This window comes from Pelophylax lessonae (assembly GCF_965119305.1).
Source record: "Pelophylax lessonae genome assembly, chromosome: 12".
NCBI lineage: Eukaryota > Metazoa > Chordata > Amphibia > Anura > Ranidae > Pelophylax > Pelophylax lessonae.
In genome coordinates this window covers 54,116,316-54,140,435 of record NC_138779.1, presented here as the reverse complement: position 1 = coordinate 54,140,435, position 24,120 = coordinate 54,116,316, and the positions used below count along the sequence as shown (strand labels likewise).

The 24,120-nt window shown below is 44.5% G+C and overlaps 1 protein-coding gene across 1 annotated transcript in view; it reads right to left on the bottom strand.

The window, feature by feature from the left end:
- Positions 1-1,569: 1,569 nt before the first annotated feature.
- HEPACAM (hepatic and glial cell adhesion molecule) overlaps positions 1,570-24,120 on the bottom strand; it is a 45,565-nt gene continuing 23,014 nt past the window's right edge. The window contains exons 4-7 of the mRNA XM_082273535.1: positions 23,640-23,733; positions 18,755-18,828; positions 11,411-11,481; positions 1,570-2,004 (exon numbers count right to left, since the gene is read on the bottom strand). Coding sequence (XP_082129661.1) covers positions 1,729-2,004; positions 11,411-11,481; positions 18,755-18,828; positions 23,640-23,733 — 515 coding nt within the window. The 3' untranslated portion in view covers positions 1,570-1,728. The remainder of the gene's footprint in view (positions 2,005-11,410; positions 11,482-18,754; positions 18,829-23,639; positions 23,734-24,120) is intronic.

Genomic DNA, 24,120 nt, shown 5'->3' with positions numbered 1-24,120 from the left:
AACCCCTCCTCTGCACTTAAAAACATTCAAAACGCCAAGTTTGGCTGTTTTGAATGCTGTCATTTTTTAAAATCTGGCGCCAGTACCTGGAAGTGAGATCATGACATCACTTCCGGGTTTTTACATGGAGACCCGATCAGAGGCGAATGCGGCTTTGATCGGGTCTTCACGGCAGTGCAGGCTGGTTGCGAGCTGCGGAAGGAGGCGGGGGGCGTCCCCTCCCGCTCCTTGTAATGACAGCCGAGCGGCTATTCAGTCGCATCGGTTGTCATTACAAGACAGCCGACCGTCGGCTATGGATGCCGGTACCAGGGTGATGCCTCTAGTTGCAGGCATCACTCCGGTATAAGCACTTTCCAGAAATATCGGCAATATTGGGCACCTTGGTGTCCGATTCCGATATATCGGCCTCCAATAAATCAGCTTTGCCTATAATCGGTTGATCCCTAATGTAAAGTGGGAAAGACAAGAAAGGGGGTACATGACTGAAACTTTTAGGGCTGGATGCTACATATAAAGTTAAAGCGGAGTTCCGGGCACAAAAACGATATTTTTTTTTTGTGCCCCTCCGCTAGTTCAACATTACCTGAAAAGGAATTGGATAGTTATTTTTTTTTTTTTGTTTACTTACCTTTTAATTGAAGATCGTAAATACTCACCTCAGAGTACTTCCTCCCTCGGAGCCGCGGCTCATCCCGTCACTTCCTGTCTCGCTATGATTCCTGGGAGCTGAACGTCATCGCTCCCAGGAATCAATGCGACGGCACCGGCCCCGCTCGTCACTTCCGGGCGACGCCGCATTCCCCTGCTAAACAGCTTCTGGGCATGCCCAGAAGCTGTGGAGGAATGCAGCGCCGCACCGGAAGTGACGAGCGGGGGCCGGTGCAGGCGCATTCTGGGACAAGAAGACGCGGAAGAAGACACAGAAGAGGACCGCGCCGGCTTCAGCTGCCCACAAGAGAGATGGAAACGCTGTGGAAGAAATTTTATAAGTAAGTATTTCTTCTAAAAGGTAAGTGCGAACCGGGACAGATCAGAGGCTAGCCATTGTGGAATGTACTAGCCCTGACTGTCCCGGGGGTATGTTTGTTAAAAATTGACTTCTGTGCCCGGAACTCCGCTTTAAGATCATGAACATGGGGGCATGACCTCGAACCAGCAGGAGGAAAGTTCAAAACTATCCTTAGAAAGTATTATTTTACCCAAAGAGAAGTTAATGTTTGAAATAAACTTTAAGCAGGGGTAGTGAGTCGGTCAACAGTAAGTAAATCAAAACATGCTTGGGACAGACATAGACAAAAAGGTTAAAAAAAAAAAACCTAAAAAGGGGCAGACTTGATGGACCATTGGTCTTCTATGTTTCTACAGATGTGCACAGAATTACTGTATCTGGCTGTCCAGGAATCCGGGCACCCAAACAGATCACAAGTCTTTTGTTTATGAAGATGTAGGCATACTGACATTACCTCTGCATTTGATTTTCTTTGCATCGTTCTAGAACTGATATTAAAAGATGGTTCTGGAAACTTTGACTTGTTTGTACTTTTTGCAGTGATTATTTTACTGTCAGAAGTGACTTTATTCTGTAGCACTACAGTGAGGAAGTTGTAATTATAAGGTACATTATATAGGAGTGTGATAGACAATAATCCTAAACTTTATTACGAGGATTCCCAAATCACGGAAATCCTCTTGTGACAGTTCCCGCCCTATGTGCCGCTCCAGGATTTAGGTGTTGTTCTGTAAGGCGGTGTTTTCCTCCTGCTCCCGTATCATGTGTACTTCCGCTGCTCGCAGCGAGCATGTCGTGTTTCTGGGTGAAGATGCGTGTTTTTGGCTGTCTGCAGGTGACCTGGATGGAGAGCGGTGGCAGCGGTGTGAGCAGTGGATGGGAGGTGCGGTGGATTTGCTGGACGGCACTGTGCTGGTGTAACTGGGGGAGCCTGACGCGTCAGAAGCCGTCCTCGATTCTGTGGGGGAATCTTCTTCAGCTTCAGTGGATTCCTAAAAAAATACGAAGAATTTTACAGTCAGTGACAATGTTCAAATAATCTGAAGAGGTTCTTATAGGCAAATGCAGCCTTTTCTTGACATGGAACCAGCATTAGATATATTTATTTCACGTTAAATGCAACATGCTCAGTGATGTGTCAGTATAACACTTCCAGGTATTTATTATCTCTCACAGAGATCACAGGGTTGCCATCTACATTGCAGACTGGGATGCCAATTTGGAGATCACACAATCTTATAAATTGGAGCCTGTGCAGATTTTAGCTGTGTTCACAAATGTCTGACACAGATCAGCCTCTGCTGCAGCCTCTCACCTTGTGACCTGCTACGAGTTACAATGTTGCATCAGTCTGATCACTAGGGGGAGAGGAGACGGAGGAAATGCCTCTTCCTGCCTGCAGCAGACTGATGGCATCTTCTTAGCCTAGGTAGTCACTGACTTGAGATCATACTGTTGAATTGCACGCTGTGATATGAATGTTTATAAGCTGATATAAGCTGATATAGTCAAGTTGGCAAGTAAATTCGTTTGAAGTGAACTTGTTACTGCATTACGCTTGTAGATTGGTAAAAACACCTTACAATCAAAATCAGCATACAATGCCAGTTACAGATATATGATATATATATGACATGTGGAAATAAGCAAACATCTTCATTTTGGAGTAATCTTGATTTTTGGCATATAGGATGGAATACCTTCTGCTCTAAGAAGGATTTACTGTGTCAATCAAAATCAGGCCCATTGGAGATCCTAAATATCAGAGCAGGGGCACCCTCTAGTGACAAAGTGTTGCCATTACAACTCTCACAGAGTGAGTTTTTAGACGCTGTTAAGGTTTCTTTCATCTCAGACTCCACTAAGAGTGAAACAGGGAAGGACTGGGAAGGGGAGCTGGGTGGCAATTAGGGTGACCACTTTTCCAAACTGCCATTCAGGGACACCCCCCCCCCCGACAACTCCCCCACCCAAAAAAAAAGATGATTTTTTATATTTTTTTTGCCAGTTAGTTAAAAAACAGGTTGTTTACAATGTGCACCTGCTTTAACTAAGTCCCCTTCTTGATTACTACCCCCAACTTGCGTCACCTTCTTCTTGATTACTGTCCCCCACTTTTTTCACCTTCTTCTTCATTACAGCCTCCCACTTGTGTCAACTTTTTTTTCATTACAGTCCCTCACTTGTATCTCCTTCTTCTTCATTACTGTCCCTCACTTGTGTCAATATTTGACTTGTTTAATATTTATTGCACTTAGAAAGTTGGACTTGTATGTAAACGTGTAGTAAGTACATGGAATTACAGTCTGTGACAACATCCATTAAGTTAAACTTACATTTGTCCTCCTCTTAAATGCTGATATCGGCCGGCCGTGGTTGGATTACAGACAGTCACAGTCAGTGACTCAGTTACAGCAGGCTGAGGTGAGGCGGCGCCGCACAGACAGATCCCGGCTCCGGACTGGACGTCACCACGTGACGTGACGTGACTCTCACTCGGCCGAGCACTGCGCAGCATGCAGCAAGGCAGGGGAGGAGCCAGTGGCTCCGAGCCACACACACTGGACACTCACGCTGCTCTCGTATTGGCTCGAATTGTACAGCCCGCCCTGAGCGGCCTCTAACATGGTACAGCCCAGCCAGCCATCCTCTCATCCAGCGGCCAGACATGGTACAGTCCAGACCAGGCCAGCACATGATGATGATGCACTAGTATGAATGCAGCTCGCGCTGCCACGCACTTCCTCTTCCTTTCTGCCGGTTCGGTGGGGGAGCGGAGCGGCGGCAGTGCGGCACGGGCTCAGATCATTCCGGGACACTGCATTGTCCCGGAATGAGGGTGACCGGGACAGACTCTCCAAATGCGGGACTGTCCCGGGCGATCCGGGACACGTGGTCACCCTAGTGGCAATTGCCCCCTGGGCCGCGCTGATGCCGGAGCCCCAGCCAGACACTGTATACAGCTGCCGGTCACCACTACACAATGTTATATTTGCAGAGCTGCAGCGGAGTGGAGCACGCTCCTGCACCCGGTGGGCACAATACTAACATACTAACACAGTCATTTCCCTGTCAGACAGAGTGATCTCCGCCTGACAGGAGCTTACTAGGCCCCATCTGGCGTGATGTCATGTATTTTTGTTAAACCTTCTTTGTTGTTATTAAAGAGGTTGCAAACTCATTAATTTTTTTTTTTTTCCAACCTGAAAGAGAAACACATAATGAGCTAGTATGCATCGCATACTAGCTCGTTATGAAATACTTACCTTAGAACGAGCCCCCGCCGTGCCGCCCGCTTACCTCTATGACGGGCGACATGTTCAGTCGACTGTCTTCCGGGATCGCAGCATCTGGCCATCTGATTGGCCGGAGCCGCGGTGACGTCACTCCCGCACAAGCGCACGGGAGCCGACTGTCACGGCACGGGGCTCTGAAGGAATGGCACCAGCGGCCATTCCTTCCGAGCACATGCACCAGTGATGTCACTGGCTGCATGTAAGGTAAATATCTCCTAAATGGTACATGATTAGGAGATATTTACAGTACCTATAGGTAAGCCTTATCATAGGCCTACCTATAGTTAAAAGTTGCAGAGGAGGGTTTACTTCCTTTTTAACATTAAATTATGTTACCACATTGTAACATATTTGTCTTGCTTCATAACATCAATATCTATTATAAAACCAGCTGGGCATGGATGGTGAGCTGATTCCATGCTTCAGTGGGCCACTTAACTGGACTTGCCCCCCAGGCCTAAGGCTGCCAGCCCTCCCCTGGAGTGAAATACCATTTTAAGCCCAATTCCAGCAAAAAAAATAAAGAAAATCTCCTTTTTAGTGTTTAATAAAGTTGGGAAGAATTTGAGATTTTTGTCAGGTTTATATTGGTGTCTTTGTATGCATCATTTGGGTGATGTGCCCTCACTTTTTATCAATGTGACAATAATGGGGGGAATGGAAGTCTTGTGGACAGGAAGTCACAGGCAGCAGCGTAAACTATACAGAGGTTCTAAACCAGGCATCAACAACTTCTGGCACAGGTGCCCAGGCAGGTATGCAATGCCAATAGCATTGGCACCCGCTGCCTTTGGCTGTACAGCATTGTGCCTACTCACCTCCCTGATGTGACTAAAAGCTCCCCTGCAACAGAGGACGTTGGCGTGCTGTAAAGAAGAAGCCTGCCCACACACCCATAGCGCTACCCTGCATTCCTGTAAGGGTACTGAGTGTGAGGCTCATTTTAGGTGTCAAGGTGCAGGAATTCTGAATAATCTGAAGGTGTGTAGGTGCATAATTGGGACTGATCTGAGGTGTGAAGGTGCAGGAATTGGGACTGATCTGAGGTGTGAAGGTGCAGGAATTGGGGCTGATCTGAGGTGTGAAGGTGCAGGAATTGGGACTGATCTGAGGTGGTGTGAAGGTGCAGGAATTGGGACTGATCTGAGGTGTGATAGTGCAGGAATTGGGACTGATCTGAGGTGTGATAGTGCAGGAATTGGGGCTGATCTGAGGTGTGATGGTGCAGGGATTGGGGTGATCTGAGGGGAGAAGGTGCAGAAATTGGGCTGATCTGAGGGGAGAAGGTACAGGAATTGGGTTGATCCACGGTGTGAAGGTGCAGGAGATGGGACTTATCTGAGGTGTGAAGGTGCAGGAATTGGATCTGATCTGAGGTGTGATAGTGCAGGAATCCGATCTGATCTTAGATCTGAAGGTGCAGGAATTTTGGCAGGTCTGAGGTGTAAAAATGTAGTAATTTGATCTGATCTGAGATCTGAATGTGCAGGAACTGGGTCTGATTTGAGATCTGAAGGTCCAAGAATTTTGGCTGATCTGAGGTGTGAATGTGCAGGAATTTGGGCTGATCTGAGGTGTGAAAATGCAGGAATACTGGCTGATCTGAGGTGTGAAAATGCAGGAATACTGGCTGATCTGAGGTGTGAAAATGCAGGAATACTGGCTGATCTGAGGTGTGAAAATGTAGAAACTGGAGCTGGTCTGATGGTGCAGGACTTGAAGCTAATGTGAAAATGCAGGATTTAAGGTTGATGTGAGACCTGAAGGTGCATGGAAAAGGCTGCTGATACCTAATCTGACTTTCTCCACACCCCATTGGGGACACAAACAGCAGTACAAATTGTCTAAGGTTCCAAACCTCCCCCCACTCAATCCATGGGGTTGCATGCCAATGATATGGATACAGCTCATTCACGTCTACAAGAAGTTACTGCAAAGACACAGGTAACACCTACAAGATATTTTCTGTGAGGCTGTAAGCACTGTGAGAAACCACCGTCATCATAAAGATGTAGTAGGTACCTGGATTGGTTGGGGGGAATATCAGAATAGGTCAGAGGACTATGAAAGTGGGGGCCATGGAGTTTGTATTTTAAAGAAGTGAACCTGTCCCTTAAAGGCTAAGTTAACCTTTTGGAAAAAATAATAAATGCACATGTTTTTGCAATAAACAAATGTGCATTTTGTTTTTCTTAGGAGCCTGCAGAGCATTGCACCCAAGGCTGCTGTTAGAAATCATGGGGCCCCATACAATATTCCTGACAGGGCCCCCCCCCCCCCCCCCCCCCGGGTGTACCAACTGCAGTGCCCTGCCAATAATAAGTGATTGAGACATTCCCTGCTCCACAGCCACATGTATACATGATTTGTGTTTATGTGGGGCTGTGGGGCAGGAAATGCCTCAACCACTTATGATTGTCAGTGTACAGTGACATTTCATTTTCTGAAAGCAGACACCCTTAAGAATAAAACGGTGGTAGTTAAAAATCTTTATGTCACACAATGTTAGCGCAATGTTTATGAAACACATATTTTCATTTAAATAATACAATAATGTTAATTATAGGGCACTTAAAAGCAATATATTAGCCATTTTTTTGGTAAAATGTAATAGATCAGATTGTGTCACTTAAATAGATAGCCAACATGTCAAGTCTTAAAATTGTGTGTGCCTGTGTACTTTGGTACCCTACACTTTTCCTAGGCAATGTTTTAAAAGCTCCTACAGGTCATCAGTTTAGAGCTAACTACTGTATGAATAATGGGTCTAGAATTATTGCTCCAGCATGCTCAGTGTTGTGTAATATGTATAGTGCAATGGACAATTTTCTGCATAGGCACCCTTGACGCATGCATTTATGTTCTTATGTGGGAGGCTCAAAAAGTTTTGCTGGGGAATTACAGGTGCTTATGTATAACTGCCATTTTTTTAAACATGGTTTTTAACATTGCATATTTTCTAAGCTTTTTTCATCACATAGGATACAAAAAGTCCCCTGTGTGATGCATTGTTTGGTGACAGGTCCTCTTTAATGAGACATCAGAGGTTTAAAGATCCCTGATGTCTCACCTGCCCTCCAATGAAGCTAATAGAGTGCGGATTACACTCCACTGGCTTATTTCCCAGCCATTGTGTGGACAGTGACATCAAGACCCAGAAATTAAGTTTTACATGTCCCTTCCAGGTCATTACCAGGAAGGGAAGATCAATGAACAGACATTCGTTGATCTCCTTCCCTTCTACTCGGAGGCACCCGCCATGCAGGTCCCAGGTGCGCTGATGGGAAATATAGCAGGGCACATGGGGGAGGGAAAGGAAGAACTTATGGGGGTGTGGAAGTGTTCTGGAGGCTGCACAGTTACCAAATCAACTTGTCAGATTTACACACATTGTGAGATGCTAACTGTTAGGTCTTATGTACTTTTGTGTTTGGGTGGGGTGGTAAAAATGTGCAGCTGAGCCCCTGTTTTACCGCCCCCTAACCACTCCCCCCCCCCCCCCCAGGCTGCAAAGGCACTGCTTCTGTAGTACAGCTGCAGGGTGTTGTACACAACACCCAGCCATTACAGCCGCACTATGGTAGCAGTGCCTTTGCAGCCTAGGGGGGTCTGGGGGGAGTGGTTAAGAGGACGGAAAAACAGGGGCTCAGCTGCACATGTTTACTCCCTCCCCCTCCCACCCAAACACAAAAGTAAAGAAGAGCTAACAGTTAGCATCTCACGGTGCTTATGAGATCACCATCATTATCATGATGAGGATCACATAGTACAGAAGCTGTCATTTGCCTGTCAGTATATAGTATGGATGTGTCTCTGTACCTTCCAGAAGACAGAAATTGTGAGCCAGCCTGCCTGTGCATCGGGATCCCTGTGCTGCCTGCGCCCTCTGGCACTTCTCTCTTAAATCAACTCCTGCCGTCCTGCTACAGCCCCGTCCTCTGACCTCCTTAGTTACTGAGGGAGGAAGGAAGAATCACTCCGCCAGAGACAGGCTGTCATTAGCCATGGCCACCCGGTTTTAAAAAAATGCTGCTTCGGCTCTAGACGCCTACGCCCCGAAATTTATAAAAAAGTCCCTCTCTGCTAACCACCTCCTGGGCCCCTCTGCTGCACTGATGGGGCACAGGTAAAATATATTTAATGTAACAGCAAGCCTAGCATCATTGTCAAATGCTTTTACCTAGGCAAAGTGCTTTCACCGTAGTTTCAAATTAAAGCTGCCCGGGCCCCCCTGCTGAGCCGGGCCCGGTACAAAAGGGCTGGCTGTACTGCCTTATCAGCGGCCCTGATTGCACCCACCATCAGCAGATTGTAGCTGCAATGTCAGGCTCCTGCACACACTGCCTAAAGCTCTCTACCTGTACCTCTGTGAGGGCAGACAGTTCCAGACAGTGTGGAAGGACCTCCACCGGCTGTCACAGTGGGGGATCAAGGGGTTAGGAGGGTGCGGCCTAGTAACATGTTACACTTTAAGTACGGATGTAACATGTTACTAAAGGAGAATTTATCCTTTAAACCAGTAAAATTAATTCTCAGGGATTACCTAAAAGCAGAAAATGTCTGCAATTGAAAGATTCAAATCTAAATTTGTATGAAGAATGAATAGTATTCCATGGAGCCCAACTGTCCCTAAATTTGAGGCACTGTCCCTGATTTGACAAAGTCCCTCTTTCCTCCTCATGTGTCGCTCATTTTGGTCTGATCTATATAGTTGTATATAAAATGCACTTTTTATGTTTCAAAAATTGTTTCCCAGTGCTAAAACTTTCATCCAATTTCTAAATTGCTGCATTTGTACATTTCAAAAGCCAATATAATGGAATAGCAGTGGTTTTATTTGTATTATTCACCTTTAAGGGGGGCATCGGGGGGAGGGGTGTCTTATGCCTACATACTTTTGCAAATAGGTGTCCCTCGTTCCATCTCAAAAAGTTAGGAGGTATAGTATTCTGTTACAGTTTTAAATCCAACCACAAAAATTTCATAGACACTAACATAATACTGCAATTTCAAAAGCAACCTAATAAATGTAAATCAGCAGCTTTTATTAAAAGAATCACTGGCGATGCCATGAAAATTCTTGTTCAGGTTCTTTCTATTATACTGTAAGGTGACAATGCTCTGTCTCTGTCTCTTAATTGTGCTTTGTCACCCTGTCATTAGCCATTTTGACACACATTATGTGACACCATCTGGAAACCAGCCAGCCACCACTGGAGTGCATGTAGATACGAAGTGGCTTCAAGGAAGCTGTAGGACAGGGATCCTCAAACTGCGGCCCTCCAGCTGTTGCAAAACTACACATTCCATGAGGCATTGTAAAACTCACATTCACAGACATGATTAGGCATGATGTGAATTGTAGTTCCTGAACAACTGGACGGCCAAAGTTTGAAGACCCCTACTGTAGGAGATCAGTGGCACTAAGATGCTGCAGAGGAGGAAACCCTGAGTAAACAAAATGTCATCCAATTAGAGTTTACATCTACTTTAAAATCTCCGGAGTGTTTCAGAGCTGAAGGTAATTGAAGGTTTGAAAACGTCTCCTTGGACGAAACGCTGTTAGGTCACGGCGTGCTGACGTCATCCCCGGAAGCGTTTGAGAGAGTGGATGTGTTTTGCCGTCCGTCCGGCGGCTCTACATTCCTTCGTGCTTTTATTCTTCATGCGTTTGTAAGTGTATTTCTTTTTTACCATAAAACAGTCATTAAGATTTTACACTATTGGCGCTTTTCTTTCTGTCTGGATTGGTCTGGTTTCATCTGCTGACATTATCCTGGTCCCTGAGATTGTCTGCTGTATACGTTGGGGAGCGCATAGAGCAACATTACATCTTAATCAACTGAATTTTTTGGTTCGGTAAGGGGCTCAGAGTGTCTTTGAGTGTCACTGTTGATGTTCAGGTGTACTCAGGATCTTTCCTATCTCTGCTGATTACACTCCTCAATCTGGTAAGAGGCTTTACAATCAGTGGTGGTTCTCCCTTCTTCCTTAAAGCGGAGTTCTAGCCATTTACTCACCTGTCCAACGGTCCAGCGATGCGGCCGCCGGAAGCCTCGATCCTCTCCCTCGGCGCCGGCATCACTGCTGTGGGCACCCGGCTGTTACAGTTTGCGGCTTCACAGCCGGGTACCCACTGTGCATGCGCGAGTCGCGCTGCGCGCCCTGATTGGCCGGCAATCTTGTGGGACCTCTGACGTGTCCCAGAAGATTGCAGGGAGGGAGGGGGAGAGGAGAACTTCCGCTCAGGGCGCCGCGGCGCTCCGAGCGGAAGTGGGAGCTGGTACCTGTCAAAACTAGGTACCCGCTCCCCCCCCCCCAAAAAATGACATGCCAAATGTGGCATGTCGGGGGGTCAGGACTCCCTAAAGCGGAAGTTCCACTTTTGGGTGGAACTCCGCTTTAACACTGGGATTGTCATTTATGTTTTGGTATACACTTTTTTTGGTAAGCAGTTTCACAACTGGTGACGGATGTACCCCTTTATGTGGTGGAATTGTTTAAAGGTTATCAGTTAACACTTACTATTACGGTATCACGCTATGGAGTTTTTTCTTTTTTATATGATCTATGACACTTTGAATTGAGTGTCCAACATTGAAACTTCACACAATCAAGTCATCTTGGCATACGAATCCCGCAATTTTTAATTGCTTGTCTGGTAAGCATATTACCTAAGAGACTCTGGATATTTGTGTGCTGATCAAGATTTATCATAATTTCTTCAATTCAATTTATTTACGTTCACAATTTGGGACTTTTTTGTTTATGGACATTTATTTGTTCTAGATCACTTAGCGCGACTTGTTGTATACATATTGATTTGAGGGTGTGGTCACACTTGAAGTTGCTGCTTTATTTAATTTCTTTTTCACCTTTAGCGCAGTTATCATTCCTTTTTCAATTGAAGGTAGAGTTCAGATCTGAGAAGTGGCACACGCTAGCTTCCTGTCCAGTATGGAAGGACACTGTAGGTGAACTTCCTTTAGCTTATAATCACATCACAAAATGAAAGTTTCCACCTAACATCTTTCCACCACAGTTTCCTCCCACCTGTTTCTTTGTCCTTACACATATTATAAATTCCCAAAAATCATCTCACCTTGTCTTTTAGGATATACAATGATACTGGATTCTTGCACTCCAGCTCCATGGTCCGCGGGATTACTTCAACTGTGCAGGCAAGAAGACACAACATTGTAAGCATAGGATTCCATTCAGCCCTCATCAGAACATACAATAAAGGGGAGAAATCCCTGACTGAACCTTGGCTAGGGCACATATTTGAGCCACTATGAGGGGTTCCCACCATCCCTGTGCTGAGGTTCCTGCTTTGCACAAATTTTGTGCTTGTTATGAGGGGCTCCCACCAGCCCTGATCTATGTTCCTGGGTCTGTATACCTGCTGTTCCCATTATGAAGGGTTCCCACCATCCCTGATCTATGTTCCTTAGGGCTCTTTCACACGGGCGTTCCGTATGTCCGTTTTTCATCCCATCCGTTTGCGGATGAAAAACGGACATAATGTATCTCTATGTAAATACGGATGTCATCGGATGATCATCCTCTGACATCCGTTTTTTGTCAGTTCAGTTCAGTTCAGTTTTTTTGAACGGAGGAGAACCCTATTTTTTTTTCCTTTCAAAAAACGGAACTGAAGCAAAAACGGATGTCAGTGGTGTCATCCGCAGACATCCGTATTTACATAGACATGCATTATGTCAGTTTTTCATCCGGAAACGGATGGGATGAAAAACGGACATACGGACCGGATGACACAAGTGTCATCCGTGTCCGTTACAAAAAAAAAAAAAGGACCTGATCTAGCAAAAAAAAAGGAACGCCCGTGTGAAAGAGCCCTTAGTCTGCACATCTGCTGTGTCTAATATGAAGGGTTACCCCCACCCCTGCTAGATTTATTATTTCTTATTATATTATAGAGAATGTAACAGAAGGAGCTGTGAACACACAAAGGTAGGAAGGAATGCATAAGACTCTTAGGGACACAGAAACATATCTGAGAAATGTGGCAGAAAGATCTCAATATGGAGTGTCCAAAACACATAAGAAACCAAGGACTGATCTACAGTAACCCCCCACTCCATTGCGGTTCAGTTTTTGCGGTCCCGGTATATTGCGTTTTTTTTTTGTAATGTTATTTTACTATATAAATCATTAAAAATGAAATATTTTTGTGTTTTCCATAGCTCTTGCTATGTCTCTCAGTATCTTTTATGTGTTTAATAATAAAAAAGAATAGCGCGCAAATGCAAAAGAAATTACTACCAAATCTGAAGAGAGTCAATAAATAAAAATGGGGATTTGGTCCCACCATATGGCCACATTGTGCCCAAGCCCACCACTGCGTCAAAGTACACCATTATCAGTGGGTCCCACACTATCCATGAAAAAGAGACGAATCCAGCCTTTCTAACCCTTGGAGATAATACTCCTTGCTGGGAAAGATGTGCAAATGCACTACAGGGGACTCCTCCTATATCCACTTGATGGTGGACACTGATTGAGTACAGGTGTGTGGGGGGTGGGGAGGGCTGCTCAACCTCGATAGTCTGGTCAGACCGAATACATAATAAACAAGCAAAGAATTTGGGGGAGCATACCCATGTATTTCTAAAGCTGCTGCAGCTATGAACCAAAAGACATGTATATTAAAAAAGAATAGCACGCAAATGCAAAAGAAATAACTACCAAATCTGAAGAGAGTCCATAAATAAAAATGGGGATTTGGTCCCACCATATGGCCACATCGTGCCCAAGCCCACCACTTTTTAATATATGTGTTTAAATGAGTTTCTATTGTTTTAAAAGTGTGTTTAAAGACCTTAAAATGCTTTTACACGTACAGGGACAGTAAAAAAAAAAAAACATGCCTACAATGCATTTTAATAGGGTTTTTCTATTTCGCGGATTTTCACTTTTCGCGGCTGGGTCCGGAACGTAACCCCCGCAATGGAGGTGGGTTTACTGTATTCCCACTAGGCTCCACCTATTACTTAAATTATCATGTGTGGATGAACTGACCCTTTAGGCTAGCAATCTATCTTTTTTGTACATAACCAAAGCAAGAGAAGACTTTTATCTCATTCCCAGTGCTGCCAACGTGTTGACTTTCCACTACAGCGATTTTTTTTTTTTTTTTTATAGTCACCTTTACTGTCCTTATGTCATGAAACTTATAAGAATTTGAATACTGCTAAATAAACGAAAGCCTATTTCAGCTTTTATGGTGAGAACTTTCTGAGGTGAACACTTGTTGGGTGCTTCTGCTTCACCATTTTTTTTGCACCTATTTTGAGCTTCAACACCAGAATCATACCACCTCAACTGATTAGGCGCTGACATGTTTTTCCCTAAGGTTAATCGTCTATGTCTAGACGTCTAATCTATGGCTAAGCCCTATGTTAGGGCGAAATGTGTCAGTGGAAGAGTCTGTGCCCTATGTAATGCTTTTGCATTGAATTAAAAAGTGTTTGGTGGTTGGCACAGCCTGTTCCTTTGAGGAAATAAAAGAATCCATCTCATTTCCATAAAATATCAAACAAAATTTTTAAAGCTGAATTCCAGGTATGGCAATATTTGCATAGTTACATTGGTCCAGATTAGACCAATATAAAAGTCAGCAGCTACAGTATTTGTATCTATTTTTTTTTCTAGAGTGATGTTCCTCTTTAACCAGTTGCCGACCGCCGCAAGTACATATACTGCGGTGGTCAGCCCCAGCCAGGCAAAGTGACGTATGGGTACGTCACTAGCCTGTCACTAGCTTGTGAGCCAATAGTGGGCGAGCGCGCGCCCGCCGAGGCGCGCCCCCGCCGCGGCTCGTTCCCAAACAAGTCAGTGCGTGTGTCCCGGTGGACCCGTTGTCCACCGGTCACTCGCGATCATTCGCCGTGAAGGGAGAAAGGCAGGCGGCTAATGTAAACAAATCCGCCTGTCATTCTCCCCTGTGTAAAAATGGAGATCACACGGTTCTACTATGTATGACCGTTGATCTCTGTTCTTACACCAGTAGCCATGTCCAATCACAGTTAGAAACACGCCCCTAGGGACATACTTAACCCCTCCTTCCCCAATAAAGTTAACCCCTTCCCTGCCAGTGTCATTTTTACAGTAACAGTGCATATTTATAGCACTGATTACTGTAGTAATGTCACTGGTACCCCCAAAAGTGTCAAAAATGTCAGTCAAGGGTCCGATCTATCCGCCGCAATGTCGCAATCCCACAAAAAAAAAATCGCAGATCGCCGCCATTACTCGTTAAAAAAAAAAACAACAAAAATGACAAAAATCTTTCCCTTAGTTAGTAAACGCAATAACTTTTGCGCAAACCAATCAAAATACGCTAATTGTGATTTTTTTTACCAAGCATATGTAGCAGAAAACAAATTGGCCAAAAATGTTAAAAAATTTTGATTTTTACATTTTTTGGGGGGAAATTTCATATAAAAAAATGTGAAAAATATTGTTATTTTTGCAAAATTGTCGCTTTTTTTTAAATTATAGCGCATGATCAAAAAATCGCACAGGTGATCAAATACCACCAAAAGAAAGCTCTATTTGTGGGAAAAAAAGGACGTCAAATTTGTTTAGGTACAGCGTCGCACGACCGCGCAATTGTCTGTTAAAGTCACGCAGTGCCGAATCGCAAAAAAAACCCTGGTCAGGAAAGGGGTAAAATCTTCCGGGGCTTAAGTGGTTAACGTAGAACTCCCCAAAGACGAGGAATGGAGGAACACAAATTGGGAGAGAATCCATTAGTGTTTTATTATTTAAAAGATAAATTCCACAATTTTTACAAAGTTACATTGGTCAAGCTTAGCACATACTGTACATACTTAGATTGGTCCAAGCTTGACCAATGTAACTTTGTAAAAATTTTGGAATTTATCTTTTAAATATTAAAACACTAATGGATTCTCTCCCAATTTGTGTTCCTCCATTCCCTCCCTATTTCCTCATCTTTGGGGAGTTCTACGTTAAAGAGGTACATCACTCTAGAAAAAAAATAGATACAAATACTGTAGCTGCTGCCTTTTAAAAAACAAGGAACTTACCAGCCCAGGAATCCAGCTTTGTCCTAACTCCAGCCTGTTCTTCGCTGGTCTTCAGGTCTGCAGTGGGACCATTTTGGATATGGGAAGCTGGCTGTGATTTCCTGGTGCTGCACAGCCAGCTTTTCTCTGCACATGTATGAGATTGAGAAGCACAGCACTTTCTCAACGATTCCGCACCCTCCTGTGATCTGCCAACTTCTGCTCAGATCATTTATGCCAGGGGTCTCCAAACTTTCTAAATAAAGGGCCAATTTACTGTCATTCAGACTTTAGAGAAGTCAGACCGTGGCCAGAGAGAGTGAAAACTATCCTGGCATCAGTGGGAGTAAACCGTCACATTTGGTGTTAGGAGGAGTAATAGTGCCTCACTGTTGGTGTCAGTGGGAGAAATGGTGCCCCATTGTTGATGTAAGTTGGCAGAATAGTGTCTAACATCAATGGGAGGAATAGGCCAGATAGAGGCAAGCAAAGGGCCTCATTCAGCCCCCCGGAACGCAGTTTGGAGACCACTGATTTAGGCCATCTGAGTGGGAGCGTGTACCTGTTAAAACCAGGTACCAGATCCCTGAAAAATAAAAAACTTCCAATATAGGCAGAGGAGGGAAGGAGAAAAAGCAGAACTCTGCTCTGCTTTAAAGAGGAAGTAAACTCAAAAAAAAAATCCGAGAAAAAAAAAGCCCTGTAAAGAGAAAGGCATAATGAGCTAGTATGCATCACATACTAGCTCATTATGCAGTACTTACCTTAAAACGAAGCCCCCGCCGTGCCGCCACCTCAGCGACAGGACGGCGACATGTCCTGCCGTCCCGCTTCCGGGTTCGCGTCCTCCGGCCATCTGATTGGCCGGAGGCGCGATTACATCACTCCCGCGCATGCGCGCGGGAGCCGCCGTTCACGGCACTGAGCTCTGAAGGAACGGCACGGGTGGCCGTTCCCTCAGAGCGCCTGCGCCGATGACGTCATCGGCAGTTTGCGCTGTAAATATCTCCTAAACGGTGCTAGTTTGGGAGATATTTATAGCACCTATAGGTAAGCCTAAATATAGGCTTACCTATAGGTAAAAGTTATACAAGAGGGTTTACAACCTCTTTAAATATTATAATCTAAAAAGGTGACTCTGTCCATTAGGCTCCTCCAATTACTTAAATATGACTTTGGGATGGAAGGTGTGGAAGATACTATTTATGTTGCATATAATTGTTTCCTTTGCTATTTGTAATTTTATCTGACTAATAAAAAGTTCTTTATTGTAGACATATTCTAAGACATTCTTTCTATACAATCCGGTGATATATAATCACTGCTACAACCATTATGAAGAAACTGCAATATATTACATTCTTGGAACAACTAATGTTCTCAAGGACTGGCAGGAAAATAATAATTTCTATGAATTATCTAGTAGTTGCCAAGCTACAAAAGAAGTCCATGTGTCCTTCCAACACTGGTGTCCCTCGTTCCCATCTCAAAAAGTTAGGAAGTATGGATTTTCAACCCTAACTCAAAGTAAAGCTGGGTATACATGTATCAAAATTCAGCCGGTTTAACAGGAACTGGCCAAATTTCAGTTCATGTGTACCCCTATTTGTTTAACAGAAGCCGATCTTTAGACTGGCTTCTGTTGAATGGTCCTGCTAAAAAAACAGTATTCGATCAGCTGCTGCAGCCAATGGCTAATAAATGTATTCTGATTGGGGAGGAGGGGGGGTCTCCACTGTCAAAATTCAATAGCATAGCGGGAGAGATCCCTGCATCCGCATCAAATGTTAAATGAAAAAAAAAAAAAACAACTCAAAGTGTATTTCAAGCTTAAGACTCTAAACATAGTGCTACAGAGCATCCGGAAAGTATTCACAGCGCTTCACTTTTTTCCACATTTTGTTATGTTACAGCTTTATTCCAAAATGGATTAAATTCATTATTTTCCTAAAAATTCTACAAAGAATAACATTTGTTTCAAATCTTTGCAAATTTATTAAAAATAAAAAACAAAGAAAATCCCATGAACATAAGTAGGTTGGATGGGAGTGTTGGTGCTCATCCATTTTCAGATCTCTCCAGAGATGTTCAATCGGGTTCAAGTCTGGACTTTGGCTTGGCCTCTCAAGGACATTCACAGAGTTGTCACATAGCCACTCCTTTGATATCCTAACTGTGTGCTTAGAGTCGTTGTAAGATAAACCTTCACCCCAGTCTGAGGTACAGAGAGCTCTGGAGCAGGGTTTCATCAAGGATGTCTCTGTACATTGCTGCATTCATCTTTCCCTCAATCCTGACTAGTCTCCCAGCTCCTGCCACTGAAAAACATCCCCACAGCATGATGCTGCCACCACCATGCTTCACCGTAGGGATAGTATTGGCCAGGTGATGAGCGGGGCCTGGTTTCCTCCAGACATGACGCTTGCCATTCAGGCCAAAGAGTTCACTCTTTGTTTCATAAGATCAGAGAATTTTGATTCTCATGGTCTGAGAGTCCTTCAGGTGCCTTTTGGCAAACCATAGATGGGCTGTCACGTGCCTTTTACTGAGGAGTGGCTTCTGTCTGGCCACTCTACAATACAGGCCTGATTGGTGGAGTGCTGCAGAGATGGCTGTTCTTCTGGAAGGTTCTCCTCTCTCTACAGATAAATGCTGCAGCTCTGTCAGAGTAACCATTGGGTTCTTGGTCACCTCCTTGACTAAGGTCCTTCTCCCCCGATCGCTCAGTTTAGCTGGGCAGCCCACTCTAGGAAGAGTCCTGGTGGTTCCAAACTTCTTCCATTTATGGATGATGGAGGCCACTGTGCTCATTGGGACCTTCAATGCTGCAGAACTATTTCTGTACCCTTCCCCAGATCTGTACCTTAATACAATCCTGTCTCAGTGGTCTACAGACAATTCCTTGGACTTCATGGCTTGGTTTGTGCTCTGACATGCACTGTTAACTGTGGGACCTTATATAGACAGGTGTGTGCCTTTCCAAATCATGTCCAATCAACTGAATTTACCACAGGTGGACTCCAATCAAGTTGTAGAAATATCTCAAGGATGATCAGTTGAAACAGGATACACCTGAGCTCACTTTTCAGTGTCATGGCAAAGGCTGTAAATACTTATGTACAGGTGATTTGTTTGTTTTTTATTTTTAATAAATTTGAAATTTTTCAAAAAACTTCTTTCACATTGTCATTATGGGGGATGGTTTGAAGAATTTTGAGGAAAATAATGAATTTAATCTATTTTGGAATTAGGCTGTAACATAACAAAATGTGGAAAAAGTGAAGCGCTGTGAATACTTTCGGATGCACTATATGTACAGGAAGTCCACACTTTCATGTGCTGTGATATGTTCACATTCTGGGTTACATGTTTATTATGGATGTACTAGTCACCTTCATGTTTTAGAGGATCCTCTATATGGTCCATATATTCACAAGATGCTTGTGTCTCCAGCTTGTGCTTCTCTCTATAAAAAAATGCAGAAAATAAAGATTAATTTCCTTTCCCATTGAAACTCTGTCACACCCTAACACACGGGTTGTCACAAGGACAGGAAGTCTGGCAAATCTGCCACCCGTGGGAACATAGACAGCGAAAAAAGTCTAACAGAAAATCTTACTGAGCCACATTTTATTTAATATTGTTCAATGGCTGGATTGTGGATTTAAAGGAGACAAATACGGAGAGAAATAAAAAGAGGCTGTCATTGCTGACTTCCTCCTAAAAATATTAGTTGTCTGCCTGTCTGTGGTTTAAAGAGGAAGTAAACCCTCCTCTGACACTTCCACCTATAGGTAAGCCTATAATAAGGCTTACCTATAGGTACTGTAAATATCTCCTAAACATGTACCGTTTAGGAGATATTTACCTTACATCGTGCCGTTCCTTAAGAGCCCCGTGCCGTGACCGTCGGCTCCCGCGCGCGTGCGCGGGAGTGACATCACCGCGGCTCCGGCCAATCAGATGGCTGGATGCCGCGATCCTGGAAGACGGGCGACTTGACATGTCGCCCGTCATAGAGGTAAGCGAGCGGCACGGCGGGGGCTCGTTCTAAGGTAAGTATTTCATAATGAGCTAGTATGCGATGCATACTAGCTCATTATGGGTTTCTCTTTCAGGATGAAAAGAAAAAAAAAAAATAGTTTTCGGCTTACAACCCCTTTAATACTGTCCCAGAAAAGAGGACCTGTCAGTAAGTTTACATGTCTCCATAAATAAATTGCTGACAATATCTAGCAACAGTATTGTTTTTTTCAGAAGACCTTCTCCTTTTATAATTAACCACTTCTGGACCGGAAGGATTTACCCCCCTAATGACCAGGCCATTTTTTGTGATTCGGCACTGCGTTACTGTATCGGATAATTGCACGAGTGTGACGCTGTACCTCAATAAAATTGATGTCCTTTTTTCCCCACAAATAGAGCTTTCTTTTGGTGGTATATGATCACTACTGCGTTTTTTTTTTTATTTTTTGCGCTATAAACAAAAAAAGAGCGACATTTCTAAAAAAGTAAAAAAAAAAAAAAAACAATATTTTTCATATTCTGCTATATAACATTCCCAATAAAAATTTTTTAAAAAAATCACATTTTTTTTTTATCAGTTTAGGCCAATTTGTATTCTGCTACATATTTTTGGTAAAAAAAATCCCAAAAAGCGTATTTTAATTGGTTTGTGCAAAAGTTCTACAAACTACGGGATAGATTTTTGGACTTTTTATTTATTTTTTGTTTTTTATTAGTAATGGCGGGGATCAGTGATTTTTAGTGGGACTGCGACATTGTGACGGACAGATCGGACCCCTAACTGACATTTTTGACACTTTTTGGGAACCAGTGACACTAATACAGTAATCAGTGCTAAATAATATGCACTGTTACTGTATAAATGACACTGGCAGGGAAGGGGTTAATACTGGGGGTGATCAAAGGGGTTAATGTATGCCTAAATGTGATTACTGACTGTGTGTGTGGGGGGGGGGGGGTTTCTGTGACAGGCACAGAGAGATTTGGGTTGAAACTGCTGATCTCTCCCTGCCTGTGTGACAGAAGACTCGCCTGCTTTGTTTACATAAGCAGGCGGGTCTTCTGTCAGTTTCCCTGACGATTGGGGGAGGCCGGCGGCGATTGCTGCCGCTCTTCCCGCTGCCTGACCCCCGTGAGCCCATGCACATAATCAAGTAGTACTACGTGAATATGCGCAGTCGAGCCACCCTGCCGCAGTAAATCTGCGTGGGGCGGTCGGCAACTGATTAAGGCAACAACTGCAAGCCTGATTTAAAATTTCAGATTGTGTGTGCAGGGAATGTAAACACACACACCAAAATCTCATATAAACTTTAACATGTTAATGTCATTTCAAAAGCTGTTTTCAATCTTTAAATATCTGCAGCTTTCATTAAAATATTCCCTGCTGACCCTGCCATGAAGGTTCTTGTCTAGGTACTTCTTGTTATAGGGTGACAACACTCTGTCACTGTTCTTCTGCGAAATCACACAGAATTCAAATTGAGACTACAAGATTCAACACACAGTACACAGGTATGGCTCACTATGGTCATCGATAAACCAGCCCTTTGCAGTCCTTGCTGGAGTGCATGTAGACATGAAGGGACTGCAAAGAGGCTGCAGGAGATCAGCAACACAGATCTACCAAAGGGTGAAGCTGTAGCAAACTAAATGTCATCCAGGGTTTACATTTACTTTAAATTAGCTGGTTTTTATAGATGAAGGAATAATATAAGCTCCTTTCTGTTAGCACATTATAGAATACTAGACATTAAGCCCGTTAAATTAACGGGAGCTAGAACATATGTGGTCAAACATTTGTAAAAACAGACTTGTTCCAGTACAAAAAAAAGTGGACAAACATGCAGTTGATTTCTATCTTATCGTATTTATTCTTTAGAAATGTTAAAGAAGAATAATGTGAAAAATGTCACCTTTCTAATTTTTTTTTTTTTTTGATGTAGTAAACAAAGTGTGATGTAGTAAAAAAAGTGTTGTATTGGGGGTTCAGAGTGTTGGGGTATTGGAGATACAGAGAGGTGGAGTAATGGGGGTGCAGAGTGTTGAAGATGCAGAGAGGTGGAATAAGGGGGGTGCAGAGTGTTGGAGATACAGAAAGGTGGAGTAATGGGGGTGCAGAGTGTTGGAGATGCAGAGAGGTGGAGTAATGGGGGTGCAGAGTGTTGGAGATACAGAGAGGTGGAGTAATGGGGGTGCAGAGTGTTGGAGATACAGAGAGGTGGAGAAATGGGGGTGCAGAGTGTTGGAGATGCAGAGAGGTGGAGTAATGGGGGTGCAGAGAGGTGGAGTAATGGGGGTGCAGAGTGTTGGAGATACAGAGAGGTGGAGAAATGGGGGTGCAGAGTGTTGGAGATGCAGAGAGGTGGAGTAATGGGGTGCAGAGAGGTGGAGTAATGGGGGTGCAGAGTGTTGGAGATACAGAGAGGTGGAGTAATGGGGGTGCAGAGTGTTGGAGATACAGAGAGGTGGAGTAATGGGGGTGCAGAGTGTTGGAGATGCAGAGAGGTGGAGTAATGGGGGTGCAGAGTGTTGAAGAAGCAGAAAGGTGGAGTAATGGGGGTGCAGAGTATTGGAATAGCAGAGAGGTGGAGTAATGGGGGTGCAGAGTATTGGAGATGCAGAGAGGTGGAGATGCAGAGAGGTAGAGTAATAGGGATGCAGGGAGGGGGAGTAATTGGGGTGCAGAGAGGTGGAGTAATGGGGGTGCAGAGTGTTGGAGAAGCGGAAAGGTGGAGTAATGGGGGTGCAGAGTATTTGAATAGCAGAGAGGTGGAGTAATGGGGGTCTCTGCACCCCCATTACTCCAGCTCTCTGCATCTCCAACACTCTGCACCCCCATTACTCCACCTTTCCGCTTCTCCAACACTCAGCACCCCCATTACTCCACCTCTCTGCATCTCCAAAACTCTGCACCTCCATTACTCCACCTCTCTGCATCTCCAACACTCTGCACCCCCATTACTCCACCTCTCAGCATCTCCAACACTCTGCACCCCCATTACTCCACCTCCCTGCATCCCTATTACTCTACCTCTCTGCATCTCCACCTCTCTGCACCCCCATTACTCCACCTCTCTGCATCTCCAATACTCAGCGACTCCATTACTCCACACCTGTGCATTTCCAATACTCTGCACCCCCATTACTCCACCTCTCTGCATCTCCAATACCCCAACACTCAGAACCCCCTGCATGCCCAATACAACACTTTTCACCCCCATTACTCCACCTCTCTGCACCCCCATTACTCCACCTCTCTGCATCTCCAACACTCTGCACCCCCATTACTCCACCTCTGTATCTCCAATACCCCAACACTCTGAACCCCCAATACAACACTTTTCACCTCCATTACTTCACTTCTCTGCATCCCATTACACCAATACAAAACTTTACACCCCCTGCCCCTCCTATTACAATTCATTCCCCAATATGCTCTCTCTGTACCCAATTACATCTCACTCTGTCCCTCCACCCCCAATACTCTGCACCCTCTTCCTCCCCTGACATAAAGCGCCCCCTGCTGGTCACATCAAGGCTGTTCCCATCTGCAGGGTTTGGGATGAGTGGTCAGAGGCCATGTAATAAAGCAGAGTGGTCACATGAGCTAACAATCAGTAGAAATGTGTGATTAGTGAAGAATGGTGACCGCCCAGTGTGTGAGCTCAGCCCCTCCTCCTCCCCGTACACCACACACCTTCCTGTCATTGTATCACCCAGGAGAAGGCAACTCCGTCCCACCTCAGCCCCGCCTCCTCTCAGTCAGCTGTTCGTAAGTCTTAAAATTTAATCGGACCTGGAAAATGTCTTGTGCGCATGCGCACCGGGGCTTGCACCAGCTGTCGCACCAGCTGGTTGTGACGTAGCGTCACCGGAAGTGATGCGGGTCCGGAATTACGAACAGCTGACTGAGAGGAGGCGGGGCTGAGGTGGGACGGAGTTGCCTTCTCCTGGGTGATACAATGACAGGAAGGTGTGTGGTGTACGGGGAGGAGGAGGGGCTGAGCTCACACACTGAGCGGTCGCCATTCTTCACTAATGAATGAAATTAAATTTTAGAACACCGGCCGCCCAAAGTCTCTGCGCTCCAAGTCCCAACGGCTGTCCGTGGGGCACATGCGCAATCCCACGGACACAGGGACTGGACGCAGAGACACTTGGACTTTATTATATTAGATTAGATGTGACTTAGAGGGACACAGATGAGGAACAGAAGGAGAGTCAAAATACTGATGTCTGTCACCGTACTTCCTGGATGGCTTCCAGCAGGCGCAAACTGTTACCAAGGTAACCAGTAAAAATATCCCTCCCATAGACAGGACGATGTACAAGGAGCTTCTCCCTGTATGAGGCAGAATTTTTCACATTACTACAATAAATAACATACTTGGAAAAGCAGCAAACCTACAGCAGTAGCATTTTATACATCTGTAATGTAATGGTGCAAGCCAAGTGATAAAGCAAACAATGATGAGCAACCTGTGTACTGAATAAATGCAGGATGAAAGGACAATACAGGCAGAACAGGACTAAAGTATGCAATAGTAATGAACAGAGAAAAATAGGCAATGTAGCTATTTCAGTAACAGGGATGCATTGAAATAATATTCACTATTGACCACTAGGTGGCAGCACAATGCAGTATAATAGTATCAGAAAAGTTCACATGCAAAGCAATCACTGTAGCACAGATTAGAACAAATACAGTTATTTGCAGTTCTATTGAAAT